This window comes from Pelobates fuscus, chromosome 2, assembly GCF_036172605.1.
Source record: "Pelobates fuscus isolate aPelFus1 chromosome 2, aPelFus1.pri, whole genome shotgun sequence".
Classification (NCBI taxonomy): Eukaryota; Metazoa; Chordata; class Amphibia; order Anura; family Pelobatidae; genus Pelobates; species Pelobates fuscus.
This window is the reverse complement of record NC_086318.1, coordinates 357,021,799-357,049,076: the sequence shown is the minus strand read 5'-3', so window position 1 is coordinate 357,049,076 and position 27,278 is coordinate 357,021,799. Positions and strand designations below refer to the sequence as shown.

The following is a 27,278-nucleotide window of genomic DNA, read 5'->3' as shown; positions in this document are numbered from 1 at the left end:
CTGCCATGATATGCCAATTTTATGTATCTAAAACTGATTGCCACGGTGTACCAATTGTATGCATTTAAAGCTGGTTTCCATGGTGTGCCAGTTATATGCATATAAAGCTGATGTTATGCATTTAAAACTGATTATGGTGTGCCAATTGTATGCCTCTAAAGCTGCCATGGTGTGCCAAGGTTATGCATCTAGGACTGTTTGCCATGGTGTGCCAATTATGTCTCTAAAGCTGATTGCCATGATGTGCCAAGTTTATGCATCTAAAACTGATTGCCATGGTGTGCCAATTAATTATATGCCTCTAAAACGGATTGTCATGGTGTTTTTAAATATGCATTAAAAGCAAGTGAGTCTCTAAAAATTAATTTTTTAAAAGTGGGTCTCTGCCCATAAACGTTTGGGAAGCCCTGATCTAGAGAGCTTTTATCAGAAAGTGAACAGCTGGATTGCATATGCAAGCACTACATTTGAAAATACCTGGAGGATGAGTATTAGACAGGCAGCATAAAAACTAATACTGTTGCAAAATGATATATTTAAAGGAACACTTAAAGTACCATAACCACTAAAGTCTGCTGTAGTGGTTATAGTGTTATGAGTGCTCTGGCACCCCTCAAATGTAAGAACAATTTGACTTTTTATCTTGGGTTCTCTATGCGCCACTCATCATCACTCATTTGTAAAGAGAGTTGTCAGCTTCTAAGCAGGAGCTTTTTGTTGACTCTTGTGAGCTAAGCCCTCCATCAGCTGATCGCTCTCAGCCAATGAGAGAAACCCTACACTGCCAGCCTTAGTTTAGAGATGGAGAACTTGCGGATCACCATAAAAAGTAGCGGAGGTGGGTAGCACAGGTAATAAGTCAAACCATTCGAAAAATATTTAACTTCTTCCATTGTAGAGATGTCAGAGCAATCCTAGCACTATAAGCTTTAAAACAATAGAATAAACATGTATTAACTATTTTTACAGTTTAATGGTAGATCCTGAAAGACTGGTATATTAAATTCTAGAATGTCAATCATGTCTATCCCAGTAACTCAGTCTCGGATATAGGAAGTGTTTATTTGGTAGTGCATCAGTGGTTATAGGAATTATTGGGACCTGGAGTAAACATACTGCTCCATTAGTGCGGAGGCTTTATAGAGACATTGTTTGAGGAATAAAAGATAAAGCTTTACTTGTTTCCAGGTGTACCCTTACTATTACTATAAGGAATAGTGTCATTGTGTTTGGACAAACCAAGATAATGAGTTGTATAAAGTGTTGATTTTGCGAGGTGGATTTGTGAAGTGATTTGATCTCTGAAAACTTCATACTTTTAATTTATTTTATTTTTTTAATTGTTCAATTGATGTATTTTTAAACAGGCCACAGACACAGACACAAAAGTCAGTGTCTGCACAAGAGCATATAACCTTTTGGTTGAAAAGTTGAACTTTAACCCCAATGACATTATTTTTGACCCTAATATTTTGACGATTGGAACTGGCATGGAAGAACATGACAGATATGCCATACACTTTATTGAAGCCACCAAGATTATAAAGGTGAGTGCACAACGTCACAGGCTTAACACTGATCTGCATAAAGGAGATATTTGTTTGTTTTTACTTTTGAGTGACATCTGAGATCACTGACTTGGCTTGTTTCTAAGCTAAGTTATTGGAGACAGATTGTTGAAATAGTAAATATTAGGCAATTTTCCATAAAATAACTTAAGCCTCTATGGTTTCATTGCAACACACTTTCACTTAACTGGTGTAGTTACATTTAAAAGTCGGCCTCCTCAGTGCTATAAAATCTGTAAAAAAATGTTTTATGCAGGAAAAGTAACAAACCGTTGCATCTTGTTGCTTATAGGATGTGGTAAATTGTTAACACTATAGTCACCAGAACAACTACAGCTTATTGAATTTGTTCTGGTAAATAAGCTTTTTGCTGTTAACACTGTCTTTTCAGAGAAAATGCAGTGTTTACATTACAGCCTAGTGATAACTTCACTGGCCACTCCTCAGATTTATTATTTATTATTTATTATTGCCATTTATATAGCGATATAAATGTCTGTTAGAGATCCTTCCTGGGTCATGGCTGCCTAAAATGCATCCAAACATTCAGTGTCTCCTCCCTCTGCATGCAGACCCTGAACTTTCCTCATAGAGATGCATTGATTTAATTCATCTCTATGAGGAGATGGTGATTGGCCAGGGCTGTGTTTGTTTGGGGTTAACTCTGCCCCTGATCTTCCTCCTTATTTTTTTATTTTTTATTTTTTTTTAAGTGGGCCTATTCCATTGGCCTGGAGCTGCAGCTCGATCAGCCCCTATGTTAGTCCGGCCCTGCCCACACTCGAGGTAACCGACACACAGGCTGCCTGAGCAGTATACGCATCTAGGCAGGGGCTTTGGAGACACAATCACCTAATAAATACCTTTTAGGTCTTACCTCTACTCTCTCACAATAGTTTCTTGGCCAAGTAGGAAAGACTATTTTGAAATTCCTCTTGTGGTAATTTGGGGATTTAGAGAGGAAATCATTTAACTAATGCAAGGAGTGACTGCCACTAGAGGTGTTCCTAGGCAGTAATGTAATTGCATTTAAAAAGCCTGCAGGGACAGACAGACACCAGAACAACTACATCAAGCTGCCTTTGTTCTAGTGACTATGGTGTCCCTTTAACAGACCACAAGATAAATTATAAATTAAAGGGACACTATACTCACCAGAACAACTACAGCTTATTGAAATTGTTCTGGTGAGTAGAATCATTACCTTCAGGCTTTTTGCTGTAAACACTGTCTTTTCAAAGAAAATACAGTGTTTACAGTACAGCCTAGTGATAACTTCACTGGCCACTCCTCAGATAGCTGTCTGCCTAGATAGATATCTGCCTAAATAGATATCTGCCTAAAATGCATCCAAACATTCAGTGTCTCCTCCCTCTGCATGCAGACACTGAATTTTCCTCATAGAGATTCATTGATTCAATTCATCTCTATGAGGAGATGCTGATCGGCCAGGGCTGTGTTTGAATCATGCTGGCTCTGCCCCTGATCTGCCTCTTTGTCAGTCTCAGACAGTCCTTTGGGGAAGCATTGTTATTGGCTCAGACTACCACTTCTGATGATGTCAGCAAACAGAGGCAGTTCACAGGCAAACAGGGGCTGAGGTATCGGCTGAATACAAGTAAGATTTTACTATATTTTGTAACACTATACACAGATGGTGGTTTTAACACTATAGGGTCAGAAATATGTTTGTATTCCTGACCCTTTAGTGTTCCTTTAACCCCTTAAGGACCAAACTTCTGGAATAAAAGGGAATTATGACGTGTCAGACATGTCATGTGTCCTTAAGGGGTTAAAAGAAATGCATTCCCTATAAACCTTTTCTCTGCTTGGACCCATGGACATATACATCTTTCTCGCATGCTTTTATGCTAGAGCTGTACAGTAGCTTCTTTTAAATTTTCATGATTGTATGGCAAGTGTGCTTGCAGTTTCCAGTAAACCATAAATTGCCGGTTTAGAAACCTTGTGCTCCCATTTGAAACCGTGCAAGAATTTCACTGTTTCTTTTCATCCAAATGAGATTGACTGACTGAAAAGGACAAATATGGTTGAATAAAAAGTCTCCTTAGTTTGAAATATGTGTTTTTACTTTCTGATTTTGAAGTGGTGAATTTTCGAGTGGTGAATTTACAAATATAAAGTGTATTTCTCTACTTAAACATTCTTCACAATAGCTTCTATTTCCTATAAGATCCGCTTTGGGATAAACCATTAAGATATATAGTGATTTTTGAATAAGTGTTCTAGAAAGTACATTTTAACAATGTGGCCAGCAATATAATTTTTCTTACAGATTTTATGAATTTATACAGCATGGACCCGGGATGAACCTTGTTGTGTGCATATAGTCTGCATTTCCTAATCTACTGTGGTTTTATTGTTTTTGAATTGCTAGTCAACTCTAAAGGGAGCTAAAATCAGTGGAGGGCTGTCCAATCTTTCCTTCTCATTCCGAGGGATGGATGCCATAAGAGAAGCCATGCATGGAGTTTTTCTGTACCACACCATTAAGGTACGTAATGATTTAAGAATGTCATTTTACCTGTTGACTTGCGTCCCCATAGCACCATGTTGAATGCAAAATCGAGATGTATTATAATCTATAAAGTTTGTCTGAATTATAATAACTGATCTTCTGCATTGGTTATCTGGTGTGATACATGTCTCATACTTTTTATTTATGTATTTGGCCTTCCTTTGAGACTTGACCTTGAATCCAACAACTCCTATTGAAAGATGTGCTAGTTTAATGCGATGAGTAGTTTAGCTGATTTTAGAATATATTGATCAGCAATTCATTGCGAATACCCATTAATAGTATGGCACTAGGATAAATATACCGGTTCTCCGGGTGAGCTGCTAGAATGTAATGATAGAGTGGAGAGGTTAAGAGGAAATCTCTGAGAATCTAAGAAAGATAATTGATACTTCTCTCTGGACTTCCAACAGAAAGTATAATGGTTGTCATGAAACCTGTCTGGTACCCTGTAGTTAATTCAATACCATTTATGATACACTTTTTTTGGTACAGAAAAATATAAATGTTTTCTCCTTTAGATTGGCATGGACATGGGTATAGTAAATGCTGGGAATCTTCCTGTATATGATGACATTGACAAAGAACTTCTTCAACTTTGTGAAGATTTAATCTGGAATAAAGATCCTGAAGCCACGGAAAAGCTTCTCAAATATGCCCAGGTACTCTGTGAGACACCTAGCTTAGCTTTCTTAACTTAATTCATCTGTTGTACAGATTAGTTCTTATAATAAACATAATAAGTTCTTTAACCCCTTAAGGACCAAACTTCTGGAATAAAAGGGAATCATGATGTCACACACGTCATGTGTCCTTAAGGGGTTAAAGGGACACTCTAATCACAGTTACTACTACAATATACTGTAGTGAATATGATGCTAGGAGTAACCTGTAAACTTTCAAACCATTAAAGATTTGACCGTTACCTTTTTCCACTCTTAAGCTTGTATGGTAAAGCACACGTTCGTACATTCTAAGCCAACGCACAGTATTGCAACCAGGTATGAGTCGTTACGATAACCCTAAAGTTGGAATGTAGGAACACTTTCCCATACAAGCTCACAATGGAAGCAATGCGGAGGCCCCACAGACCAGTAATTGCTAGACTGTTCTTAAATGGTTTGACAGTTTACCACTAGACTTTAGAAATGGACCCCTGATACCATAACAACTACACAGTGCTGTTGTTAATATTGTGCTTCGAGTACACGTCTAATAATAGTATCCTGGAAGCATTAGGAATGGAATAATACATATTTTAACTGATTGGATACTAAATAATTGGTAAAAATCAAGCCACTCTCCTACTTCTGGCTGCACTTTGTATTTCTTGCCTCATCTAACACGCAACACCATGCATACTTATTTAAAAAGTTGTCATACCGTATGTTTTTTTTTTTTTTAAATGCCTTTACAAATTATGTATATATTGTATCCAGACAAAAGCTAAGGGAGGCAAGAAAATTATCCAGACTGATGAATGGAGAAATGGCTCTGTAGAGGAGAGGCTGGAATATGCTCTTGTTAAGGTAATTATCACAGGAGCTGATGTTGCTGTACTTGTTTTTGCTTTTTCTTGTATTCAAGCTTTGAGTGAAGAAGGTGGTACCTGACTTCCTATTGTACATTTGAGCATAGACACGAGTGTCTACATAACTGGTGTGAAGTTTTTATGTGTCATGCGCTTACACCAAAATGAGCTGGACACAGTAAAGAAAAAACACCATTGTGGTCAGTAGCATGTAGGACAGACCTTCAAGAGGTCTGTTCATGTTTCCCAATTTCAATTGTGCTAAAAATTCAGAAATGCTTGTTGGAAATCATTCCCATGATACATGTAATGCTTTTATTCAGTGTTCGTCTATCTGAATTCTTATGGTGATTCTCCGCTCCTGTGTGTTCTATCAGGCCGATTCCTATCAGGTCGATTCCTGCCTCCTCCTGTTAAAGTTACAAATTAACGCAAACCAATTGAACCAATTAAATGTAATAATCAATAAAACCCATAAGCTCAATAGCTCAAAACAGGGGGCTCAAATCTAATGTATAGTTGTGGCAGAATAACAGAGCTTCTGTAATTTCACACTGTTACACTGTCTTTCGTTGCTCTTTTTACCACATTACCTTTTGATGTATTCCTTTGCTGTTTTGTTGATCTTAACCTATCATACTTCTTACATATTTGATAGTATTACCTATATTTTCAAGGTTTGTTCACATAATATATTTATATTTTGGATAGTGGCATACTGATGAGGATAGCAGATTGTCAATAATCTGTGTCGGATCTGCTCCGAATATTACATTTATTGGATTGCTTTCTTTCAATCTCACCAATGCCCATGTTTCCTTATTTATATGATTAGGGAATTGAGAAATATGTTGTAGAAGATACGGAGGAAGCAAAAGCAAACACTGAAAAATATAAGCGACCACTTCACATCATTGAGGGACCTCTAATGAATGGCATGAAAGTTGTCGGAGAGCTCTTTGGTGCTGGGAAGATGTTCTTACCTCAGGTATTTGGAGAATATATCCCGTTATTTCTGAATACACAGAGCTGTAAGTCAAGAAAACTGGGGCTGTTCGGAAATGTATACATTTTAAGATCAACCTTATCGCATCATAGGTGATCAAGTCTGCTCGTGTTATGAAGAAGTCGGTGGGATACCTCATTCCCTTTATGGAAAAGGAAAGAGAGATGATGAGAGCCTTGTCAGGCAGCGTGGAAGAAGATGTAAGTTTTTACATATTTATATAATCTGTTATTAATTAACCGTACTAAATTGTGGAAATAACGAGCATATTAGTGTTCATCTAATGGGTCTCCAACAGTGCCATCCTGCCAGTGGGATGACTCTGTGCCTTATCAAATTGAATAAATTCCCCATGACATTGGCCAAATAGTTTCCTTAAAACTCGCCAAAGTTTGATTTCTCAAGTCACTGGAACCAATTGGCATTCTTCCATTAGCTATAGCTAATAATAGTGGTTGTAGGGTTCAATATTGAGCTGGGGGTGGACTTTGTGCAACATTTTCATGGACTGTGAAGGAGAAACTGATTTAACGTCATCAAAGGAGGTTAGGGTAGGTAGCATTAGCAGACGGTGGAATGAAGTAACATACCTGTAACAAGTGGTTGCCATTACAGTTCAGATGGTGTGTGAAGCTGAAACACCTCTGGATTTGTGAATTGATGAAGAACGAGCTGTACATGGAGATGGGTTAAAGGAACAGTGTAATGTTGAAAACCTGTTTAGCTTATCCATACAGTCCAACATTCTGTCAGATTGGAACCATTTTTCTGGATGCTTGAGTGCCTTTATGTGAAAAAAACATTCAGAAACTACGGTGGTGGGTTTTTGTTTCCTTCATGTAAAACGAGATCACCTTCAGTCTTGAGTCCTTCCTTGACCGTTGCTACAACAGATGTCACAGCATCTGGCTTAGAGGTGTGCATCTTGGTTAAAGTTCTTAAAGAGCCATTTAAAAGACAAGTCAATTTTTTTCACACTGAAAACAGTGTGGACAGCTGTTCTTCATTTTGCAAGTACTTTAAGGGGAGTTGAGCTCATGTCTGACTGATGTAAAGCATTTATGTGAACCATCAAGGTGGATTCCATACCTCCAACCTTTATTGCCAAGGCAGTTAACGTATGGTGTGGGCATAAAATTATCCTCTCATGATATCAGTGTTCAAATAAAGGTCTCTAAAAATATGCTGCCAGATGCCCCCAGAGGGTATCTCAGGCAAGCAGATTGATTCCTTTCAAGATTAGTTTCCAAACAAATTGAAAACATGTTCAAGGACCTTATTGCCTTGAGGGAAACAAAATAACCACATTTTTCACTTCCATCAGCGAATCACATTTCAGACATACTGAAATGCTTTCTCAGTTTGCGGAAATTTGCAACGATTTGTACATTCCCACTAATCACCATGATTCCCAAACCCCTTCAAAGAAATCAGTGGACAAAGTAGTTATCGTATAATTTCTTTCTTTTGGGCCTCGAAGCTAGTTTTGGATCTGACAGATCTATTAGCAGGAAATCTCTGGCACCATTGAATTCAAGAGAGTGTATTGGAGCATCAACTAGTTTCTCTGCATTTGTTAAGCTAGATTGTTATTTAAAATGTGTCTTCTCAGTGCGAACTCCTGGTTTGGAAACTTACATTGTTACAAGGTCAGACAGTGTTTGATAACCGGCAGTTAGCCTTTGTCTTCCTTGCATTTGTGCAGGGAGTGAAGACCACAGAGACTACCTGTTAGTTTTGTAAACACTGTTGTTGTGTGTATGTGACTGAAGAATCTTGTCATATACTAAAGGTATGGATACGTTTTCGTCTATTTTTTTTTTTTCTTTTACATTTGCTTTATTTAAAAAAAAAAAAAAAAAAAAATCTGTTTTTCCTTCAAAATTTAATGAAAGCGTTATTATATTAAACATATTTTTGAGGTGACCTTTTCCTTAAATGATGCAGTTTGGCTGTATTAATATTTTTTTACCCAATTTTTACTTTGACTGCCCTTTCATCCCTGTGTTAGATGTGTTAAATTCCATGTGATATTTCCCTTAAATAGAACCCATATCAAGGAACCATCGTACTGGCAACAGTTAAAGGAGATGTACATGACATTGGAAAGAACATTGTCGGTGTTGTGCTGGGTTGCAATAATTTCAGGTTAGTCTTTGCAAAATGTCTATAGTTTCTAGAGTCTAGAATTTAGGCGGTTTTATCCTTCATTTATAGTTACAGCTTGGCTGTTTTAGTCTATATATTGCGATTCAACTTCCAGGTTTTTTTTCAGTTTAGTAAATAAACCCGTAAGTGCTTTGATACACTTAATTTGCCACTTCTCACATATATTGATTGCATAGATGAAAAACTTTCCTGTTCTGTGTGGAAACTGCAGTTTTGCGTGTTTGTGAGTATGTTGTTGTTGTGGTAGGTTAGTATATTAGAAAGTACATTATGTTTGGCTAGGTAAGTTCTGCAATCTACTCGTGATCAAAATAAGTTTTACAGAGGACAATAATTTGAGAGGCGGTTTATCTGAAAATTAGTGAAATCTGACAATCTGTCAATTGGAGCTGATGTTAAATAAAAAGCAAAAACTGTACATTTCTGAATATTGGATACTGTGCCATGTGCCTTTTACAGTCTTTGTATTTTTTTGTTTTTTACTTTTTTTTCCCCTTTGACTGCAGGGTTATTGATCTAGGTGTCATGACTCCATGTGACAAGATACTCAGAGCTGCAATTGAAAATAAAGCTGGTACGCCAAAATGTCTGACATTATTTATATGAAACATTAATTGATGAGTCAATTTTGGGGCAATTCCCAAAATTGAAGCAGTTACCATGGAAAGCCATGGAATTGATTGCTCCCCAAAATATTGTTCTAATGTTTAATTAGATAATAGTATGATGCACCTGTTCCTTATGTTTCTACTGATATTCGGTTCAGTAATGATTTTTAGGTCTTAGAAAACAGGTAGCTATTCGTGTTTTTTTTTTTTCTTCATGAGTGTGAGACACTCTAAGCACCAAAACAACTTTAGCTTAATTAACCGTGCAGAAGATAAGAAATTCTAAATTAAATAGACTTTGCAATAAAGGAAGTGTAAACATTAGATGACTCTATACAGGACGAGTTTAGGAAGAGTGTGTAAGTCACATGCAGGGAGGTGTGCCTAAGGTTGCATAAACAAAGTGATTTATCTCCTAAATGGCAGAGAATTGAGCAGTGAGTCTGTAGGGGCATCATCTATACACCAAAGCTCCATTAAGCTAAAGTTGTTTTGGTGACAATAGTTTACCTTTAATAAATTGGTGTATAATCCTAGCTGCCTGCGGGAGGCATGGTTAGGGCTGCTTAAAGAGAAACAAAAATATTTTAAAGTGGATCGCTTTTTTGTATTTCATAAACATATATATATTATTTATGAAATACTGATCAAGCTTGCGTTGGTATTGCACTGAAATTACAATGCAATCCAAAGATATCATACTTTGTCTTATGGGCAAGCCTTTGTCTTGAGGTTAGCAAAAGATAGAGTTCCGTCAAGTTTTGTCCAATCCTAGCAGCCATCACTTGCGACATTTAAAAATAGTTTATAAAGGGTCTTGCAGTATCCTCTATAGACCTCAGTGTTGTCATCTCATGGCTCCTGGGCGCTGCACGCTCGCGGCGCCCATCTACTAATACTGATATGATTATATGAACATCATTTCCGCTTCTGGGAGAGTTATGTCATCACTGCGACCTTGTTCACACACACTTTTTGGGGTCACAGGGGTGACATGGACTGATATAGAAATTTATCATAGATGGGATCATCCAAGAGATAACCAGAGGCTCCTAATTAGATTTTCGAGTGCTCGGGAGAACGGATAATAAAACCACAGACTGACTTTGTTATAGCTTAATATCATCTAAGCTTTATTTGGGAGAGTAGTGCATATTTATTATAGCATTAGTCTACTGTGCATGGGCACATGAAAACAAGCAACAATTACTTACTTGAGAAAGTGTTATCTAAGCTATGCTAGAATACCAAGGTTAAAACAAAAGTAACATTTCATGGAAAGACTGCTGATAAAAGCAGAAGTGAAGAAATTAACTTTTAACCCTTTCAGGCGTTGAAGGACTTAACTAAGGCAAAGGTTTTAACCCTTTATTTACCTTGATCTATGACATCATTATCTATAAAATCAGAGAATATAGAATAAATCTAGTTATTCGAATTTGGCTTGTTTACCGACTCCTGTGACCTCTGCGATACTGACTTCGCTAGTTATAAGTATTTACGTACTTCTGGTTCATTTTGGCTAGCTTTATTTTTACGCTTTCTCTCTTTTATATGTTAAACCCGGCCATTCTAAGGTCCAGTAATAGACTCTTTCTGTCTTTATAGTACTGACCTATACTTGCAAGATGCGTAGTGTAGCGGTGACCATCTGTCACTTGAGGGGTCTTTGCAAAACATGTTGCTGAGGCTTGAGACATATTTATTTGTAATGATATCCGTTTTTGACTTGTACTGTCTGTGTGGTAGATATAATTGGTCTATCGGGTCTGATTACACCTTCCCTGGATGAAATGATTTTTGTTGCTAAGGAGATGGAACGCCTAGCAGTAAAGATCCCTCTGCTGATTGGTGGAGCCACAACATCTCGGTAAGTAACTTTTGCAGCATGATAGTTTGTGTATTATGGTTGTTGGTGGTTAAACGATACAGTTTTCTTAAACGTCTATACTATACATGGCTTCTATATAGAACTACAAAGTAAGAGATGTTTAAATGTGTATAACTTATAGGACATGTCGTTTCTCCCTTGCCCTACTACATTTTGCAGAAACTACTCAAGTGAGAAATTCAGAAATGCATACAAGGAAAGGCAAAGGAGAGCTGTATTCTCTTGTTGTTGTCAACAATTAGCTGTACAGCACCATCTTAAATGGTTGTTGGACAGAAAATTCATAGAAGCCGAAATTAAAATTTTTCAATACAGATTTTCAAGAGTTATAAAAGTTTAATCTTTACAGTTTTATTATATTGGGTTCAGGAAATGTCTTTGGGTTAATACTTCAAAGGAGTGTTACATCTGAGGGATTTATTTTTCTATATCTTTTCCAATTATCTTCGCAAATATTGTTTTTCTGCATTTACGTAAAATTTAAGTAATGACAAACGTTCTATCCAATACACCTTTTTTGACTTGGACTGAAATATGTTGAAGTCCAAAAAAACTAAACAAAACACCAAGCCTGTGTTTGTCTTTGTCCTGGTGATTTAACTTGTACGTCTAAGTTCTCAACCCTTTTCAAATGGATAGTTTATACCACAGAATGCTAAATTTTAAATGCTTTTCATAGAAACATAGAATGTGACGGCAGATAAGAACCATTCGGCCCATCTAGTCTGCCCAGTTTTCTAAATACTTTCATTAGTCCCTGGCCTTATCTTGTAGTTAGGATAGCCTTATGCCTATCCCACGCATGCTTAAACTCCTTTACTGTGTTAACCTCTACCACTTCAGCTGGAAGGCTATTCAATGCATCCACTACCCTCTCAGTAAAGTAATACTTCCTGATATTATTTTTAAACCTTTGTCCCTCTAATTTAAGACTATGTCCTCTTGTTGTGGTAGTTTTTCTTCTTTTAAATATAGTCTCCTCCTTTACTGTGTTTTATTCCCTTTATGTATTTAAATGTTTCTATCATATCCCCCCTGTCTCGTCTTTCCTCCAAGCTATACATGTTAAAGATCCTTTAACCTTTCCTGGTAAGTTTTATCCTGCAATCCATGAACCAGTTTAGTAGCCCTTCTCTGAACTCTCTCTAAGGTATCAATATCCTTCTGAAGATACGGTCTCCAGTACTGCGTACAATACTCCAAGTGAGGTCTCACCAGTGATCTCTACAATGGCATGAGCACTTCCCACTTTCTACTGATAATGCCTCTCCCTATACAACCAAGCATTCTGCTAGCATTTCCTGCTGCTCTATTACATTGTCTGCCTACCTTTAAGTCATCAGAAATATCACCCCTAAATCCCTTTCCTCAGATGTTGAGGTTAGGACTCTATCAAATATTCTGTACTCTGCCCTTGGGTTTTTACGTCCAAGATGCATTATCTTGCACTTATCCACATTAAATGTCAGTTGCCACAACTCTGACCATTTTTCTAGTTTACCTAAATCGTTAGCCATTTGGTTTGTCCCTCCTGGAACATCAACCCTGTTACATATCTTAGTATCATCAGCAAAAAGACATACCTTACCATCAAGACCTGCTGCAATATCACTAATAACAATATTAAAGAGAATGGGTCCAAGTACAGATCCCTGAGGTACCCCACTGGTGACAAGCCCAAGCTTTGAATATACTCCATTGACTACAACCCTCTGTTGCCTGTCACTCAGCCACTGCCTTACCCATTCAACAATATTGGAATCCAAACTTAAAGATTGCAATTTATTGATAAGCCTTCTATGTGCAACAGTGTAAAAAGCCTTACTGAAATCTAGGTAAGCAATGTCTACTGCACCACCCTAATCAAAAATTTTAGTTACCTAATCAAAAAAATCAATAAGATTAGTTTGGCATGATCTCCCTGAAGTAAATCCATGTGTTTTTAGATGTTCAACAATCCTATCCTTTAACATGGTTTCCATCACTTTCCCCACTACTGAAGTAAGGCTTACTGGCCTATAGTTGCCCGACTCGTCCCTATTACCTTTCTTGTGAATGGGCACAACATTCGCCAACTTCCAATCTTCAGGGACTACTCCTGTTATCACTGATTGGTTAAATAAATCTGTTAATGGTTTTGCTAGTACACCACTAAGCTCTTTTAATAGCTTTGGGTGTATTCCATCAGGTCCCACTGACTTATTTGTCTTTACTTTTGACAGTTGAAATAGATCCTCTTCCTCTGTAAACTCACGTGTAATAAATTACGCATTTTATCCTTTTTCTTAACTGAGGTCCCTTTCCTTCATTTTCATCTGTAAATACCGAACAAAAATAGTAATTGAGGCAGTCAGCTAGACCTTTATCCTCTTCTACATACCTTCCTTCTTTTGTTTTTAATCTAACTAATCCTTGTTTTACTTTTCTTTTCTCATTTATGTATCTAAAAAAGGTTTTGTCCCCCTTTTTTTTTACTCTTCTGTGTGTGATTTGGAAGCTTATAACTTGCTTAGCCTCTTTCTGCCTAATCTTATAGGTCATTCTGTCTTCCTCACTCTGGTTTTTTTTTTTATAATTACTAAATGCTAACTTTTTGTTTTTTACTATTTTGGCCACATCTGCGGAGTACCACAGTGGTTTCTTGAATTGTTTTGCTTTTACTGACTAGGCTAATGCAATTTTCTGTTGCCTTCAGTAGTGCAACTTTTAAATAATCCCATTTCTCTTGGACTCCATTTAAATTGCTCCAGTCTGATAATGACTCATTTACACATATTCTAATTTTAGAAAAGTATGTTTTTCTAAAGTCTAAAACTTTTGGTTTTGTGTGGTGTGACTCAGTCACTGTTCTTATATTAAACACACTGACTGATGATCACTGGATCCTAAACTTTCACCTACAGTAATATCTGATACCAAATCTCCATTTGTTAACACTAAATCTAGTATGGCCTCTTTACGAGTTGGCTCCTCAACGACTTGTTTTAGAGACCATCCCAGTAGGGCGTTTAGAATATTGTGTGCTCCTGGCAGCTATTTTTGTTTTCTAATTCACATCAGGAAGATTAAAGTCACCCATGATGATAACTTCCCCCTTCATTGTCATTTTAGCTATTTCCTCAACTAGTAGATTATCTAACTCTTCAATTTGTCCTGGGGGCCTATAAATCACACCTACACGAGCTACGTTGTGATTACCAAATTCTAACGTAACCCAAACAGACTCTATGTTCGCCTCACTAACCTTTATTAGGCTAGATTTTCTGCTATCCTTCACATACAGGGCCACCCCTCCCCCTTTCCTGCCTTCCCTGTCTTTTCTATATAAAGAGTACCCTGGTATTGCTATGTCCCAGTCATATTTCTCATTATACCATGTCTCAGTAACAGCGACTAAATCTACACTATCAGTTGCCATTATTGCCACAAGTTCATGGATCTTATTCCCTAAACTGCGAGCATTTGTAGACATAAGCTTATTTCTTAACACACTTGCTACAGGCACCTTCTGTCCTTGTTTTGGGGGACAATTGGATTGATGTTTTATCACCCTTTTGCCCCCCCCTAGTTTAAATACATGCTAGCAAAACCTCTGAACTGCTCACTGAGAACATTTGTTCCCTTTTGAGAAAGATGCAAACAATCTTTTTTTGTACAGTTTATTTCCATTCCAAACAGAGCTACCATGAGAAATAAAGCCAAATCCTTGCTCCCGACACCATTCACCAAGCCACAAGTTAAAGTCCCTAATACGCATCCGCCTGTCGTTCTGAGTGTTATGAACAGGCAGAACTTCAGAGAATGACAGTGTGGAAGCAACCTGCTGTATATCATTAGCAAAAACACTAAAAACTTCCTTAACCTCTGAAACCTCATTGCAAGCCAAGTCATTTGTCCCAAGATGGACAAGTACATCCAATTCGCCTTCCTGCTTTGCTCACTTAACAATATTACAGATACGTCTCCTGTCTCTGTGAGCAGTAGCTCCGGGAAGACACCTCCCAAGACCACCATTGTCCATCTCCACACCTCTTATGATGGAATCCCCTAACAACAACTGCTTTCTATTAGGCCTCACCATAGTCTCAGTGCCTCTCTCCACAACACCACTAGCCTCAGTGCCTCTCTCCACAACACCACTAGCCTCAGTGCCTCTCTCCACAACACCACTAGCCTCAGTGCCTCTCTCCACAACACCACCAGCCTCAGTGCCTCTCTCCACAACACCACCGGCCTCAGTGCCTCTCTCCACAACACCACCGGCCTCAGTGCCTCTCTCCACAACACCACCGGCCTCAGTGCCTCTCTCCACAACACCACCGGCCTCAGTGCCTCTCTCCACAACACCACCGGCCTCAGTGCCTCTCTCCACAACACCACCGGCCTCAGTGCCTCTCTCCACAACACCACCGGCCTCAGTGCCTCTCTCCACAACACCACCGGCCTCAGTGCCTCTCTCCACAACACCACCGGCCTCAGTGCCTCTCTCCACAACACCACCGGCCTCAGTGCCTCTCTCCACAACACCACCGGCCTCAGTGCCTCTCTCCACAACACCACCGGCCTCAGTGCCTCTCTCCACAACACCACCGGCCTCAGTGCCTCTCTCCACAACACCACCGGCCTCAGTGCCTCTCTCCACAACACCACCGGCCTCAGTGCCTCTCTCCACAACACCACCGGCCTCAGTGCCTCTCTCCACAACACCACCGGCCTCAGTGCCTCTCTCCACAACACCACCGGCCTCAGTGCCTCTCTCCACAACACCACCGGCCTCAGTGCCTCTCTCCACAACACCACCGGCCTCAGTGCCTCTCTCCACAACACCACCGGCCTCAGTGCCTCTCTCCACAACACCACCGGCCTCAGTGCCTCTCTCCACAACACCACCGGCCTCAGTGCCTCTCTCCACAACACCACCGGCCTCAGTGCCTCTCTCCACAACACCACCGGCCTCAGTGCCTCTCTCCACAACACCACCGGCCTCAGTGCCTCTCTCCACAACACCACCGGCCTCAGTGCCTCTCTCCACAACACCACCACACTCTGAAAGTGCAGAAAATGAATTATGTAGAGCAACAGACTGTGCAATATGCCTTTTATCCACAACTCTAAGTCTACTAGATCCTACATTGATCCATCTGCCATTCCTAGTATGTCTCTGCGGCAGTGGCTTTGCAGCAGTTCCAGCCTGAGTTTGTTTACCAGATAATTTACAAATCTCAGTCTTCAAAAATACAATCTCCTGCCGCAATATAAAGAGAACTGTCTACAGATTAGACCGCATCCAAACCTCCAAAAAGTGGAACGTGAAACAAATGCATAGCAACTATTACATTGGTTACTGGTTATCTCCAGTATATCTCCAACCACACTTAGAAGCAACACTTAGATGAAGCAACCAAGATTTCATTGTACAACCTTTCACTCATGTTTTACAGTGCAGGCTGGCAGACCTGAATTACTTAATTGCGTTACATAGGGCATTGCCCTATTATAGCCAGATTGACAAATGAAGAGGAAAAGAATAGTAAATCAACAAGGATATGTTAATAATCTGATACACTACTGCAATAATGGAGCTAATTTATTCTGGATAATACTTTTACTATTCGATTTAATTTGCAGCCTACACGCTGTAGATTTTGTGATGGTATTTTGTATAACCTTACATGAGCCTTAAGATGTTTGCATAATTCAGGTAGTTTTCATTGCCACTGTAGTAAGCCAACAAACTCTTACAACATTGTATGCTAGTTACAGTTTGAATAGAACACAAGGACCGATACATCTTGAATATGACATTAAATTACACAGTTGATCGTTGGTTCGGAGCAGGCCTACTCTTTGCTTATTTTTACTCATTAAATCCTAATTTGGAATTTTGTTGCTTAATGTGGTGCTAGAACAAACATTTTCCTTTGTGTTTTGTAGGACTCATACTGCAGTGAAAATTGCACCGCGATACAGTGCTCCAGTGATCCACGTTCTGGATGCATCCAAGAGTGTGGTGGTTGTAAGTAGGTTATTTTTTCAGTATTTAAGACAAATGCTGCACATCTGCTCAAAGCTAAACGGATTGTGTTGCAGTCCATACTAAAATCCTTTGACAAGAAACCTAGGGAAACCTACACTTATGCATTTAACACAGACCTTCATGTAGTATGTTGCTTATTATATACCCAGCAGACCATAGTGCTCAGGGAAGATTAGCAAACTGTATACTTCGAGTATACACCTGCATAAAACGCCATCATCCAACATCAGCCATTAGAAAGTGAAAATATAACCCTGGAGAGTAGAAATTCACCCTTGGTGTGTATGCTATGGCAAGTAAACTTTGATCCCTGGCTTGTAGCATAGGACTTCAAATGTTAAGCCCTGGTAAAGCCAACATTACATCTTGCACCATGTTATCACAGTTCAAGTAAAGTGAACATGTATAGTGCGGAATTAACCAGTGATCACAGTAAACCTAACCATGTTATATGCACACACAAGCATGCTTTATTCAGTATTTTCTTTTTGTATGATGAGCATGTAGTTCTCACAGACTTTTATAGTACACATTGAGGAATAGTTTGATGTACAGCAGAGGGATCTGAAAATCCCTCGCTTCCCCACCCCATTAATTATTAATGTGGCGCTGTCATCACATGGAAAATTTGCATAATTTGCAAACACCCTCGACAGTGGCAAAGCCGCTGGGGGGTCCGATGGCCAAGGGGCAGGCATATGTGAGTTTTACTGATTGGAACCTGTCATTCACAGGCACTGCCTTCTTCTTCCGGCCGGTACTCTTTTGCACTAGGAGCCAACGTCACTTCTGTACCTTTGCGCATGCGCAAGTGTGCAGCATTAAGGTATATGGAGGATCCTGCATTACTGTAATCACTGGTGATGTCTAGGGGAATTACACTTCTAGACGGCGGTAGTGCTGCCCAATATCTAGAGGTGTCCGGCAAAGGAAGAATGCAGTATATCTTTTGACTTTGTTGGTATTTCAGTGCAATTCCAACACCGTTAATATGAGCATTTCATAAAGATTCTATCTTTCTGACATACTTAATTTGCAGGGAGGGTGACAGTGCTGCTTTTAGTGGGCATGTTTGGCAACGATTTCAAATATAAGTACAAGTAGCTTTAAGTTATGACATTTATGGAGAGATTTAAAATCCCATGTTACTAACAGAAAGTGGTATTTGGGTCTAACAGTGGCACAGTTATTGCGACACATTCCTTCTGATTTGTCTTATTGCCATAGTGATTGCACCACACTTGGAACTTTTTAATTTTCTGCTAAATCTCTCACAGAACAATTTATCCTAATTGTATTAATTTAACTAGTGCTCTCGGCTTCTTGACGATAATGCAAGGGATGACTTTTTGGAAGAGCTAGATGAAGAATATGAAGACATTCGCCAAGATCATTATGAATCCCTAAAAGTAAGTTTACATATGTTTGTTTTTTTTGCGTTTTTTAATGGCCAAGTGCAAGTGAAGTGGATTATTAAATGTGCACTGCAGCAGAGCGGATTTAATGGGGGAGGGCAGTGTCTGACCATTAGCTTTGTTTGGTCCCAACACAGTGCCTGTAATCCTTAATTCATTGCATATTATTTGAAGGAATTTGAAGCCGGTATCAACAACCAACAAAATGTTTATCTTCTTCTTGAGACTGTATTATAATATCAATAACATGCACGGCATTTTTGCAAAGTTTATAGTGCACACAGTACATGCTACGTTATGGCTGCTATCAGTTTATGTAGCAGTTCCCCTCATCCTATTGGATAAATGGAACTGCTGCTTGGGGATATCCTCAGAACACGGTTTCAAGGCATGCATGCAATAAATGTAGTCTGCAAATCTAATAATGTTTGTAATCCCCTTTTCTACTTGGCCTCTATTACTTTCCTTAAGAGAATACACAGATAATTGCGCAGTCTACAAGTATGTTTCTGGCATGTTGTCAAATTACATTTGTACTTTTTTCCATTTATTGCTTAAAGGAATACAAACATGACTTCCTAACACTATAGTGTTTTTCTGGGCCCTCACTGAAAGGTTAAATAAGATTTAATTACCTTCACTGGGGCCGCCGCTCAACCCCACCTGAGATCATTATCCGCTATTGCTTCTCTGCGCCAATCAGCATCTCCCCGTAGCGATGCATCAGCACAGTGCTGTGGGAAGCGTATTGCACTTTTTTGTAGAGGGAAAATTTAGCTTCTTCAAACATTGCAGGACTGCAAAATGAAACCCCTCTAGTGGCTGTCTAAGTAACCGTTCTTTTTAATGCATGCGAGAGTCGTTGTTGCAGATGTGTTCACAATGCAAATATTTTTAGACAAAACAAGAGGCAGAATGATACATCAGTTGGTTTTCTACACAGGAAAGAAGATATTTGACATTGGAGCAAGCAAGGAATAAAGGATTCCACATTGATTGGCTTTCTAATCCTGCACCAGGTATTTAACAAACATATCTCGCCATTCTGTTGAATGATCTTTGGGGAGGATTAGAGGCATTGCTTTTTCTGTGATTGCCCTATCCCGAAGGTGAAAAATATACAGTAAAAGAAAACTAAAATGTTTCCAAAGTAGAAATATTTGTTTTATAATTGTTTGCTCCATTCTGTCAGTGACCTCCATAACTGCCCTGGTATGTTAATGAGTTATCCATTTTTTAAAAAAATCATTCAATTGTACACAATCCTGATATCAGATGTGGTTTAGCAAATTTTTAAACATACTACTTTTCTTGAGATATTCTTAAAATATTTTGTCTTCCATTCATCAGTTGGATAATTAATATGCTGCGGCGAGTACTTAAATGTCTCATGCAGTTGTTCTTTAAAAGCAAATATGTAGTCCTTGTTTAAAGGACCACTCTAGGCACCCAGACCACTTCAGCTTAATGAAGTGGTCTGGGTGCCAGGTCCAGCTAGCTTTTACCCTTTTTTTTAATAAACATAGCAGTTTCAGAGAAAACTGGGAGTGGGTCCCTGAGGGTGGGGGCACCCTCAGGGCACTCTAGTGCCAGGAAAACGAGTATGTTTTCCTGGCACTAGAGTGGTGTGTGTTTAATACTGTTTAATACTGTTTAACTACATAACATTTACACATGCGCTGTAGGTGGTGGTTTAATAAGGCAGTTTAATTTCATGTTTATAAAATGGAGTAATTTGACATTGCTGAGAATTTACCCCCTGCTCCCTGCCCTGAAGGAGGGGGGGGGAGGGGGGTGCATAGTGTGTGTAAAGATTTCATTGGATTAGAAAGGTGTTGGCTTTAATTGGAGATAAAATCAGACTGTTGTTATATATGATGACCGAAAGCCATTTGACAATCACACTTTTTTAATTTATTTTTTTCCCCTAGTTCGGCCTAAGTGTACTGGAACAAAAGTATTCAAAAACTATGACTTAGAGAAACTCCGAAATTACATAGACTGGAAACCATTTTTTGATGTGTGGCAACTTCGAGGCAAATACCCTAACAGAGGATTTCCAAAAATCTTTAATGACAAATCAGTGGGTAAGCGCTTTTGAGAACCTATTTTATTGAGTTTTCAAATATGTCCTCTAATTTGAACTGAAAAGTGAAATATACTTGTTTTGAAAACCTCTGTTAAAATGATCTGTTGTAGTAAAAAGTGAGTGATTTCCATGGTGCAAGCTTGTTCATTAGTGGCTAGAGAATGTTATGTTCATTTGTTGTCTAAATATTATTAACCTTGTGACTATACGGACCCCTGGAGCAGCCTCTTCTCCAGGTGTATTGTCCAGGGATCATTGCTGAGGACCAGCGTCAAGTCGGTGACTATATCTGCCTCCAGGATGCTGGTCTCCTTAAGGGAATGTTCATGACATAGCGGTGAATGGTTGGCAGGTGGGAACAGATAGTTTCCACCTAATTGGATTAACGGTTTAACCTCTTGAGGTGTAGATGTAGTTGGAATGGAATGTTCCTTTAAAGTTTAGTAATTATTAAAGTATGCCTGTCAGAAAAATAAGCAAAAACATACCAATGCCAATTGTAAATCCAATATCTATCCATAGAGGTCAAGAATATCTAAGTTGTTAATAAATGAAATCCCTTATATAGATTTGTAATTCATAAATGCCAATGCCTTTTGCTATGGAAGCTAATTATGCTAGTCAACCTATGCTATATCTATGTAACCACGTGATGAGCTTGTCATTGTACTGAATTATCGTTGAGCATTATCTTGCTAATGTAAATATAATTCCATATCCGGCATTAATAAGAAAACAAAACATGCTTCATGCGATAAGACGTATTTTGGCTTCTTACAAGGCAATTCTGATTCTCAGACACCTAGTGAAGATTCTCAGCGCTGACTGAACTTGTATTCACTAAACTAAATGTAAAAGTTTATATTCATCATCAGTGCAAGTGTTTGGCTTAAAGAGACTGGAAAATTACAGAGAACAAATACAATTCATACTCAATGAACCTGTTTACACCCAAATACCCATAACACTTGATTGTTACGATATTCTCCCCCTCATTTAGTGCTTTGGTAGTGAGCATGGCTTTGGGGAATCCGAGAGCTGTTCATTAAAGGTACACTAAAGGCACAGAGACTACTTCAGCTCACTGAAGTGGTCTAGGTGCACTGTCCCCAGGTCCCTTAACCCTCCAATGTAAAATATAGCCGTCTTAGAGAAACTGTAATGTTTACATTGTAGGGTCAAGACTACCTCTAGCGGCAGTTTACCTTTGGAGGTGAGGAGAGGGAATGAGACACATGGAGGGGCTGGAGTGGGGAGAGGCAATGAGACATAAGGAGCTGCATGCGATACATGAAGGAACCAGGGAGGGGGGGAAATGAGAGGCATGGAGGGATGCCCCAGGGCAATTTTCCTACCAGGACCCAGTGATTTCTAGTTACAACTCTGACTGTACCCCCTAGTTTGTGTCACATCATTTTTTTTTTTTTCACAAGTGTTGACAAAAACTGGGGCTCTCGGGGAACCTAAAGGAGCTCTCCAACTTGGTAGTTATAGGCTTGGTGCTCTGGGCAGGTTACACATAACATTGGTATAGAGGTGTTATTAATCAACCAAAATATTACGTATTTTTTAAATGCATTCGTTCTCAACCTTTTTTCACATTACCTAAATTTTGTATATGCTGGAACCAATTTTTCACCTAAATTAGTTAAGCATCCCACATTTTAAGCTGCACAAAATGTCTGTAGAAAACTTTCCTTTAGACCCTTGCCAATGTAAGAAGGTTCTAAAATGCTCTGAAGAAGACAGAGTACTCCTGTAAATCTGTTATTGTGGCCAGTTGTCTGGAGTCTGAAAAATATGATGTGCTTGTTGCAACCAGTTGGACCCAAATAGCTACTTGCATAATGTAGATTATCGTACTCTTTATGGCCAAATAGATAATCACTAACAATTTTGCTGCTCTTCATGGGATTTGATCATGTCAAATATGTGATGTGCAGATTTCTGCATTAATTTAGCTCAATTTTTTTTTTGTTGGTTAAGAAAAGAAAAAAAGTTTCATGACTTTTTCTATTCATGTAGGTGAAGAAGCCAAGAGAGTTTATGATGATGCCCAAAAACTGTTGCAAATTCTGATAAGAGAACAGAAATTCGAAGCCCGGGGTTTTGTTGGCATCTGGCCAGCTCAGAGTGTGCAAGATGACATAGTGTTGTACTCAGAAGAAGATTCTGTACCTTCCTCTGAACCAATTGCTACCTTTTATGGCTTACGTCAACAGGTAACAAAAACCGTTAATGCACTCAGTGGTCTCTTTATTGTGTTCATTTCTTGTTAATATTATCTAAACTGCAAATTACTGAATCAATATCAATCAATATGAATCAATATACGAAGCATTCTAATGTGTTTAAAGGTCTGGTGCCACAGTAATACTATCATCTCAGAAATTGCTTACCCAAGTCAAAAGTTTAATCCAGATCTGGAACCCTTGCTAACTTACAATAGTGGGTTATCTGCTACTTCTCACTGATGAGAAGCAATGACCAAAATGATTGTCTGGGGTTGCTGTGTGTGGCGGAACCAGCCCCGCCACTTGTGCCTGGAGAGGACTGCTTGCCAGCCTCTTGCCCTGTGATTATGGTCCCTGGGAGGTTTGGCCCTTGAAATAATAGATTTGGGCATAATGTTTTTTTGTTGTGCTGCTGCTGGCCCTTTAACTCCCAGAGAAAGGATTTGTACTTTTAAATTGGCACTTCGAATGCCGTCGAAGTGCCGAAGTAGTCGAAGTGGCCGCCATTCGAAAAATGAACACGTGGCGGCGGCCATTTTGGTTCATTCAATGTGGTCAGCGGTATGTGTAGCCGCTGAGCCTTACCTTCTCCCACAATGATTTTGCAGCCGCAGAGACTAAGTCCCGTTTGAAGATTCGAACACACGTTCGAATGGGGCTTAGTCATTTTTCCAGCCTGAAATAGACAGACCGCACAGCCCAAATCTATGGAACTGTTTTGGGCATGAAAATGTGCTTGCGGTATGCTGACTGCCAGGAGTGTAAGCTGTTTGTATGCTTTTCCTGTTCGGCTGTTTCCAGAATTCGTGTAGTTTGCAGTTCGGGAGATTGGTGCTTACAGTAGCTGTCGGTGCATCTGGAAAGGGGAATATCGCCTAAACGGTTTTTAACCTCTGGTGAGCAAAACGGTCCGTTACACTGTGTGTCTCATGAAGAAGGAACTTGCTGGCATTTAGGATTGTCTAATATGCAAATTAATTGGCTATTTCTGTAGTGGCACAGAAGGCTTCTAGACACCGTAGCAGGCAAAACCTTGAGCTTTGGTTAGTCCATGCTATCATCCATTATATTCTTAAGCTAGTTTAAAGGCCACAGATACTCAATAGCTTTATACAAAACTACTGCACAAAAGCCAAGTTATTGTAGAAAAAGACCAAACCGCATTCTGCCCTTTTCACCGACGGGAAAACGCAAGCATCTTTGTAGCATGACATTTCTACCATAGAAAGACACGTGGCAACATGAGAATTGATATCTATTGTGGAACTTTGATTCCAGCACATATTTTTTCCTCAGTGCCGTTACAACTGTGTATTGATCCGTATGCTATATAAAACGAGATGTTTTGGCTGTAGACATTGTGTTTGGGCCCATAGGATCTCGTCAATGTGAAAAGAACTCCTTTCTTTTTAATTACGCATATATTGTAAAGGGGGTCATGACACACACAAATTAAGACCGTTAATTTAAAAAAGTGCCAAATAGTGATGTCTCGAACAGTTCGCCGGCGAACATAGCGTGTTCGCGGTTGCGAACACACGCGATGTTCGGTCCACCCCCTATTCGTCATCATTGAGTAAACTTTGACCCTGTACCTCACAGTCAGCAGACACATTCCAGCCAATCAGCAGCAGACCCTCCATCCCAGACCCTCCCACCTCCATGACGAATAGGGGGCGGACCAAACATTGCGCGTGTTCGCGACCGCGAACACGCTATGTTCGCCGGCGAACGGTTCCTGGCGAACTGTTCGGGACATCACTAGTGCCAAATCTTCCTGTGGGTCATTCAAAAATACAAATATGTATCCTCTATATTTTGGTAGGTAAATTCTAATATATGGAATAAACCCCTTACAATTAGGGAAATAGTTACATGCTTACAGACATAGTCACATACCATGTGAATGAATAAAAAAAAATATGCACTGTCAGGGTAGGAGATGGTGGTTGATTGAGTGGAATATACATACGATCGTCTGAGAACCTATAGAAATGTGGGCTACAACACAAGATTATCAACTTACTATTTTGTTACTTATTAATTTGTGAATAAGACAACTACATTAGTAATACGTTTTTTTTGAGAGGGGGGGGGGGGGGGGGGGAGGTAGGGGGATGTGTGTCTGTATATTGGCCAGGTATTTGGAGATGAAGTGAACTAGTACTACCAGTCTAAATACAGATTTCAGAAAAGTAGACAAAAGTGCTAAAAAAAAAAATCTTTTTTTTGTTCTTTAATATTGTTGTAAGTGTAGCCCTTTATTATTTTTAAAGTGCACCAACTATTGCCTGTGCAAGCTGTTCTATATGAATGAAATAAAAATACAGGAAGAGTCAACATTTCACATTTCTTTGTATGTCCCTTCAATTACAGGCAGAGAAAGACTCTGCTTCTACAGACCCATACTATTGCCTCTCTGACTTCATCGCCCCCAAAGAGTCAGGGGTGCGTGACTATTTGGGAATATTTGCTGTAGCCTGCTTTGGAGTAGAAGAACTGAGCAAAACATATGAGAAACAGGGGGATGACTACAACAGTATCATGGTAAAGGCTTTGGGAGATCGGATAGCAGAGGTAAGCCAAACTTTATGATTGCTAATATATGTAAAGTGATCTGGATAAAGGAATCTTCCTTGACCTCTCCTTGCTCTCCTTGCTGCTTTTGATACTGTTGATCATCAACTTCTTCCTCTTCTTCTTATCCCTCACAACCTCTGCCTACTAAACTCTGCTCTTTCCTAGCTCTCCTACTACCTTCTCCAGTGCGATTTTAGTGTCTCCTTTCTCTCGTCCACTACACCTCTCTGTCCTCTGCACTATACTGCCTCCTTTGGTAAACAAACTATCTTCTTCCTCGACTATTGCAATATGCTTCTCACTGGTCTCCTGTAATCCCAATCCCAGCTCGCCCTTCTAAAGTCTCTACTGATTGCTGTGGCATGGCTCATCTCCTTGTCCTCCCGCACCTCTCATGCCTCCACCTCTGTTAGAACTTACATTGGCTCCCAAATAAGAATAAAATCATGGTCCTCTCTTACAAATCTGTTTATAACACCGCTCCTGTCTACCTATTGTAACTGCGGCTGGTTCTCTTATTTACCACTATAATGTCTTAAAGTATAGAACTTAGTAGGGCTAACCATACAGATATCTTAGCCATAATTTTATATAGTTAGTAAGAGATACTCTATTTAACATACATAAATAATTAGAATGCAATATAAAATAAGGATTGTCTTGGAAGCAATAGTTTTGTCTTTTTAGATATTTATTATATAAAAATATAAATATAGACATAAAAAATCCATTATAGCAGAGTTTATAAGATTAAACTAAATGCTTGCAAATATCATTAATAGGTTAACATACCCTTCTGAACATGTCATCATGTCAGCCTGTCATTTTAAGATGGAGCAGTGTCTGTCTCCAAGTCTCTCCTCTGTCTTTTAACATTTAAAAGTACACCTATTTATACCTTAGGTGTCTACATTTTAGGGTCACTGTAGTTCATATATGAAAAAGGAACGCTTCTTTTACTTTATTCATTTTAGGACCTCCCTTAATTTGGCAAACATACAAGGCCATAACTAAAGGGTGCATATGTCATGGACATTTTCCTGAATTAGTTCAAGATGGCATCTTAAAGTCTGAATAGCTTATCTTTTGTTTATACTAAGACGTAAGTGCCCAGTCGTGGGAGATTCCCAGATTTGGGGAAGTTCCATTAACTTGGGGTTGCCACAGTATATTGTGTACTGAAAGAGTCATAGCATAGCCTTGAAGCTTGAAGCCTTGAAGCTAGTAGTTAAATCACTTTGTTTCTGTTTATGCAGCCCTAGCCACACCTCCCCTGGCTATGATTGACAGAGCCTGCATGAACAATAAAACTGGTTTCACTTTCAAACAGATGTAATTTACCTTAAATAATTGTATCTCAATCTCTAAATTGAACTTTAATCACATACAGGAGGCTCTTGCAGGGTCTAGCAAGCTATTACCATAGCAGGGGATAAGACAATCTTAATTAAACAGAACTTGCAATAAAGAAAGCCTAAATAGGGCTAAGTGTTTATGGAAGGCTGTGCAAGTCACATGCAGGGAGGTGTGACTAGGGTTCATAAACAAAGGGATTTAACTCCTAAATGGCAGAGGCTTGAGCAGTGAGGCTGCAGGGGCATATTCTGCTTC

The 27,278-nt window shown here is 39.2% G+C and overlaps 1 protein-coding gene across 2 annotated transcripts in view; it reads left to right on the top strand.

Moving 5' to 3' along the window:
- The window catches only part of MTR (5-methyltetrahydrofolate-homocysteine methyltransferase), a 108,482-nt gene that overhangs the window by 77,573 nt on the left and 3,631 nt on the right, over positions 1–27,278 (top strand). For both annotated transcript variants that reach the window (XM_063443645.1, XM_063443644.1), the window contains exons 16-30: positions 1,368–1,547; positions 3,967–4,083; positions 4,629–4,769; positions 5,547–5,636; positions 6,474–6,626; positions 6,737–6,844; positions 8,692–8,792; positions 9,320–9,387; positions 11,171–11,291; positions 17,247–17,328; positions 18,660–18,758; positions 19,708–19,783; positions 20,696–20,851; positions 22,879–23,075; positions 25,464–25,664. In XM_063443645.1, coding sequence (XP_063299715.1) covers positions 1,368–1,547; positions 3,967–4,083; positions 4,629–4,769; positions 5,547–5,636; positions 6,474–6,626; positions 6,737–6,844; positions 8,692–8,792; positions 9,320–9,387; positions 11,171–11,291; positions 17,247–17,328; positions 18,660–18,758; positions 19,708–19,783; positions 20,696–20,851; positions 22,879–23,075; positions 25,464–25,664 — 1,890 coding nt within the window. The remainder of the gene's footprint in view (positions 1–1,367; positions 1,548–3,966; positions 4,084–4,628; positions 4,770–5,546; positions 5,637–6,473; positions 6,627–6,736; positions 6,845–8,691; positions 8,793–9,319; positions 9,388–11,170; positions 11,292–17,246; positions 17,329–18,659; positions 18,759–19,707; positions 19,784–20,695; positions 20,852–22,878; positions 23,076–25,463; positions 25,665–27,278) is intronic.